This window comes from Saccopteryx leptura, chromosome 2 (genome assembly GCF_036850995.1).
Source record: "Saccopteryx leptura isolate mSacLep1 chromosome 2, mSacLep1_pri_phased_curated, whole genome shotgun sequence".
NCBI lineage: Eukaryota > Metazoa > Chordata > Mammalia > Chiroptera > Emballonuridae > Saccopteryx > Saccopteryx leptura.
The window spans coordinates 354,381,454-354,387,453 of record NC_089504.1 but is presented as its reverse complement, the minus strand read 5'-3'; the positions used below and the strand labels follow the sequence as shown (position 1 = coordinate 354,387,453).

The 6,000-nt window shown below is 44.6% G+C and overlaps 1 protein-coding gene across 4 annotated transcripts in view; it reads right to left on the bottom strand.

Annotated features, from left to right (window-relative positions):
* Positions 1-538: 538 nt before the first annotated feature.
* Positions 539-6,000, bottom strand: part of STXBP4 (syntaxin binding protein 4) — a 175,778-nt gene continuing 170,316 nt past the window's right edge. For all 4 annotated transcript variants that reach the window (XM_066364617.1, XM_066364616.1, XM_066364620.1 and 1 more), the window contains one exon: positions 539-3,998. In XM_066364617.1, the coding sequence (XP_066220714.1) occupies positions 3,884-3,998 (115 nt within the window). In that variant the 3' untranslated portion in view covers positions 539-3,883. The remainder of the gene's footprint in view (positions 3,999-6,000) is intronic.

Genomic DNA, 6,000 nt, shown 5'->3' with positions numbered 1-6,000 from the left:
CTTTCCCTAAGTAGAATATAAATCGCGTGGGGCTAGGATCACGAAGTCCGTTTTGCAGTGTATCCCCAGTACTAAGCGGGGTGCTGCGCATCCAGTAGCACTCCAGTAAGCGAGTAAGTGGGTCACTAAGTGCAAAGGCGTGAGAGTTAACCCGGGAACTGAGTCTTCGTTGTGTACAACGCATTACACATTGGATTCGATAACTAGGCACTGAACACCTACGATCTGTGACAGAGCCTGAGGACACAATGGCGAATAAGACAGGTAAAGCCCTATCTTCGTGGGGCTTCCTTACTCCCATTATTGCTCCTATTGTTAAGGAAGACGATAAACAAAGTATCATTCCCAATTGACAAATAGTGTAAAACCAACCAGGGTGAAATGATACAAAATAACCTGGGGATGGGGGTGGTGAGGAGAATGGGAAATGTAAGCTACTCATCTGATTGTACTTTCCCTCAGTAACCCCCCCCCTTCCCCCCCCCCCCCCCCCGCGCAAGAGTAAAAATCAAACCAAAAAAAGTTCACAAAAGCAATATTCTTTAAATGTAAACATCATATGAAGAAAGCAAATACAGGACTGTATTTAATATTTACAACACTCATCTTGCAGGCTGTGCTGTTACACATGGACAGTTGTGGTTAAAGCATCGGGGGTATTTTGTGTCTGAAGTTAGGCTCCGCAGGCATAACCTGTTTCAAGTTCTTTCCATCTTCTCAAAAGCTATATGCAGTAGAGCATGTAAGTTGTCTTAATGTTAGCTCAGTTCTCCCAGCTCTACGTGCTGTAAAATACTAGTTTGTTGACCCTTGAAAATGTTGCACTGTGCTAGGCGGAGAAAATAAAAATGCCCCATTGCCCCCTAGAATCTAAAGAATAACACTTTCTAATTTTGCAAACACTTCATGAAAGTATCATTTGCCTGTATTTTCACAGCTGCTTGGCATTTATTATTGGAGAGGCCCTTCTTACAGTATGTTTCTTTTCTTTCACTTCTACTCAAGGGGTGTTATTTTGGGGGTTACTCAAATTTAAGAGTGATATGGGGCCTCTTTTCAGGGGCTTTTACTAAACAAACCCCTAACTTCTTATTACTTTTCCCTGAGGGAAAAAAGGGGTTTTGGAAAAGAGAAAAATAAAAAAAGAAAGGAAAAGGTTTCTTGAGCTTCCTGACTTGGGAGTTGGTACTATTCAGGACCTTACATCTTGTCTGGCATTTAGCAGGTGCCCTGGAAATGGTTGCCGAGTTGAACTGGTTTGGGAAAAGGCAGGGGGTCAATTACAGTCCTCCTTATACGGAGGGAAACTGAGGCTCAAAGACCTTGTAGGTGTGTTTGTACTGTGCTCTTGCACTTTGCAAAGGGCTCTCACCCAAGTAAGCTCATTTAAAAGTTGGTCTGCATAACCATTATATATAAAGTAGGAAAGGTAAATATTTTCAGGTAAGAAGCTAAGAGCAATCAAGGGTTCGACATACAGTGAATTTGTCACTGCTAGACTCCCCTCCTTAGAGTGAATGAGTCTCTGCTTTTAAAACAAAACAAACAAAAACAACCTACTAATGAGAAGTTTCAGGTCCTTAGGCAACGATGGAAATAAAACTAATCTTGTAAGCACAGAAACAATCAGAAAAGTTACTGGCAATCTTAGGACCAGAAAAAGTCCTGTCATATAGAGGAAAGCAGATCTCACATACTATTGGTGGTAGTGTCCATTGATCCTAGTTTTATGGAGGAAAATTTATGAATACCTACCAATATCAAAAATGAACCTGTCTGACATAGAAATTTAGTTTATCAATCTATTCCTACTATAGACATATTGGCACAAGAGTGCCTAAATAGATGAGGAAAGGATTTAATAAATAAAAGAAAGGGATATAAAAATGTGCACTGTGACATTCATTGCCAGTAACAGAAAACTTAAAACAGCCCAAGTGTTCATCAATACTTTCTGCCTACAGAAGTGTCAGCTGGGTAGTGATATTTTATGCAGCCATTTGAAATATAACACTAATCTATGTATTGACATGAAAAAAAAAAATGACCCTGATGTATTAAGTCAAAGGAAAGCTGCTTAATAGTACGATTTCCTTTGAGTAAAAACACTCATCAAATATTAGTGATGGGGCCCTGGCCGGTTGGCTCAGCGGTAGTGCATCAGCCTGGTGTGTGGATGTCCCAGGTTCGATTCCCGGCCAGGGCACACAGGAGAAGCGCCCATCTGCTTCTCCACCCCTCCCCCTCTCCTTCCTCTCTGTCTCTCTCTTCCCCTCTTGCAGCCAGGGTTCCACTGGAGCAAAGTTGGCCCGGGAGCTGAGGACAGCTCCATGGCCTACGCCTCAGGCGCTAGAATGGAGAGGAATTTCAGTAGGGTGGGGGGAGGGGGAGAGAAGAGAGAAGAATAGGCCAAAGTGATGAACAGTGGCTTCTCTGCATTGTCAGGTGTGATGTGGGAACAACTATTCTGATTAACTACTGATACTTTCTTTCTTTCTAAGTATATCACCTAAAAATACAACACTGGATAAGAATAAGTTTCTTTTTATTACAGGCCATTAAAAACGACTTCCTCCCACTCCACCCCACCCCCACCCCTGCCCCGGTTTCCAGCCCAGGGTTTAAATCATTAAACCGAGAGGAAAATCTTTAGCACTCTAAGTCGATGGCTCATTCCTGACAGAAACTATGTAGCGTCCTTACCATAAAATAAAATAAGACAAAATTAGCTTGGCAGCTGATATCAGCAAGGGTGAAGTCCGCCTTGAACTCAGAGTGGAAGAGTTCAAGATGCCTCTTCGGAGAGCAGAGGAGCTTCCGGGTGGCCCTCTGCATCAGCTCCCCTCAAATGCCCCCTCGGGCAAGGGGAACCGGCCCTGGGTAAACCCTGCCAGGAACCAGCCCCTTTACTTTGGGAAAATGTGAGACAAAGCTTGCGAGAAGCTCCACGAAACATCACAAAACCATGCTCCTACCTGGTGGGGGTCTGGAGGTGGAGAAGGGGAGGGGTCACGGGACCACAGTGGCACTATGGGGGGCCATGTCTAACTGAGGGGAGCCTCCTGCATCTCTGCGGCGGCCAGAGTGCACAGCATGGAGCTCAGCTGCGTCAACAGAGCTGCGGTGCCCTGTGTGTGGGGCTGTGACCTCCCCCTGCTGGGACAGCAGGGTGCCATGGAAACGGGCGGGGACAGAGAATCAGAAGACTCCAGGGGGAGTCTCAGCTTCAGAACAGGTGCCTCATTTCTCTGAACCACTATTTCCATAACTGAAATACAGGAATAACAATGACCCACTGGGTGTGTAGCATGGGCATGTCCGATGGCTCGAATGTAACAGTGTCAGAAAGAATCATGTAAATTAGAAATCCCCATGACGATATTCACTAGCCTGCAAGATAGTTGTGTAACTGTGATCTTTAAAAAGATCAAAAGGCTTGCTTAAATCACCTTCCTAAGACACAAATATAAAAGGTTAGCGAATTATCAAATAAATGAAGTATTTCACTATGTTCACATCATTTTCTGACATAAGTCTTATTTGCAGAAACCATTGTATCAGACACTCCATAAAGAACTTTATAAAAAGAAATCGCAAAGATCTAATTATATATAAAAAGGCATACATAATATATAAATCTAATTATATATGATTTTGAAAAATAGGACTAGATTATTCTTAAAGAACTACTGTAGTGGCAACTGATTCAGTAAACATACAGTTATAGCAAAACATTTTACAAAAATAGCCCATATGCAGAGTGTCCATTTTGCAAGTTCCGTACCTAGTGTGTGTTTACTTCTATTTCAGACAAGGCATCTCGGCCATCCGTGTAGACCGAGATGCTGGAAGACCACAGAGCTCAGCTTCCCACGGAAAACCGTTAACTCTTCTGGTCAGGAGCTTCCCTGGAGCCATCCTCTTCATTCTCCTCTGCGCAGGACAGGGTCAGCGAGCTCATCACGGGGTGGATCCAGGACGTGGTCTGGGTGACGTGGCTTGAGGAGAACAAGGAACGCGATTACAACCGGGAAGCCTGTCCTGCGCATCCCTGCAAGCACTCATCCTGGGGACACTGCTTCTGCCCTCCTGCGGTCCCTTGTGGTAGGGAGCAGTGCAACTGGACCCAACCTTTTCAGTAAGTCTTAGATGTGTTTTAAGGTTCAACAAAAACTTTTTTTTTCTTTACTAACAAGAAACGCAGGAGAGTGTTTTATCTCTGGTCGCTGGCTTTTCCTTACCTGACACTCCTTTGTGCAGTAAGTTCTGTGACTGCCTGCTGCACCAGCTCTGGAATCTCTTCCTCTTTTCCTCCACTGCTACAGCCTGGACCACTGAGATTGCTTGTCTCCCTGCCTCTGGTCTAGTTCTTTCTTAATCGATGCTCCACTCCAGCTAAGAGATCTTCCTAATGACAGATCACACCCTGAGGCTCACTTGCTGAACATTCAGTGCCAACCAATACCTTCTGGATCAAATACACACTCCGCAGTATAAGATATTTCGGGTTTTTTTTTTTTACCTGCTTCTACAGTGCTTTCTTCTCTGCTACCATCTTCCCTCTTCCATCGTGTTAATCTAGTGTACTAATTCTGCAGAACAAAATCCTCTGCATTCCTCTGTTCAGGGCCCGTGGTCTTATCTCTTATTATGCTATAGATAAATGTCCATATATTTTAAGCATTCTTGCTACAGACGAAGCTCCTTGCGGGCAGGGACTGATTCTTCTCTCGGATTTTATGGTGCCTGACGTGCTCTCAGAACGAAATGACCAGGCACTTCAGAGAAGAGCATGAGCAGAGGTAGGGAAGGCTGCGAGCAAGACGGAGGGCGTGTTCGGGTAGCAGTGACACATCACAAAGTGTGCTCCTACTTGGCGGACGGCATTTCTCAGAACGAGCATCCAACCCCCAACCTGTAGCCGAATGGATCTCCTAAATCCACTGCTACCTGCCTAGCTCCAGAGCATTGGACAGACAGCTCCTGGAATTGGGATGATTTGTTTCTTTTCCTTAGATGATTTTTTTCTTTTTTTTAAAAAAATTTATTTATTGATTTTAGAGAATGAGGAAGGGAGAGAGAGGGAGAGAGAAGAAGAGGCAGAGAGAGGGAGAGAGAAGGAAAGAGAAGGAGAAACTTTGATCTGTTCCTGTACGTGCCCTGACCGGGAATCAAACCCACAACCTTTGTGCATCTGGACGATACTCTAACCAACCAAGCTGCCTGGGCGGGAAGGACCCTTGGCTGTTCTTTCTAGCCCTGGTTTCCCTCACTGCCCTCACCCATCCTCGCCCAGTTTCCCCCACCCCCACCCTATCCCAACTCAACCTCAGAAGCAGCATCCGGCCTCAGAGCAATCCCCTCTGAGGGCTGGCACATGATTGGGGGTCTGTAAGTATTTCCTGCATTTTCCAGTGTGTTCCAAGGGTCTTAATAAATCTTATATGAAGAAGAGAATTTTATGGTCAAATAAGTTTGAGAGACACCAGGCTGAACATAGATAGGCTCCTCTACTCTAGGACTTTCCAGATTCTTAAATAGAATACCGTGTCCTCTGACTCTCTGAGAGTAAGTAATATTTCTCAAACTAGCATGTCCCTATCAGCACACACAGGGGGCTGGTGTTGTATAGAACACAATTCTGGAAATATCACAATATTGCACTTGCTTTATTGGCTGTCAATGACAATGACTGAAACTGCTGGACTTGGGACGAATGGTCACTTTCACTGTCATTCCTGCATTTGGTTGGTTCTCAGCCCCATACTCTAAATTCTATCCTTATGGCCCGGTGTAAATGGTTCACCTTGGCTGTTCAAATATTAAAAATGCATCTTTCCATGGAAGACGATGACTGATAGGTTCACGGCTGGGTAAAAGAGTTGAGGTTGTTTAAGAATCAAGGTGAAGGTGGTAAGGCCCGGACATCTTCTTGGCTGAAAACCCTCAGCGTGTGGTTAAGTGGTACGAAGAACCATTGTTCTCTGGACAGTAACCCAC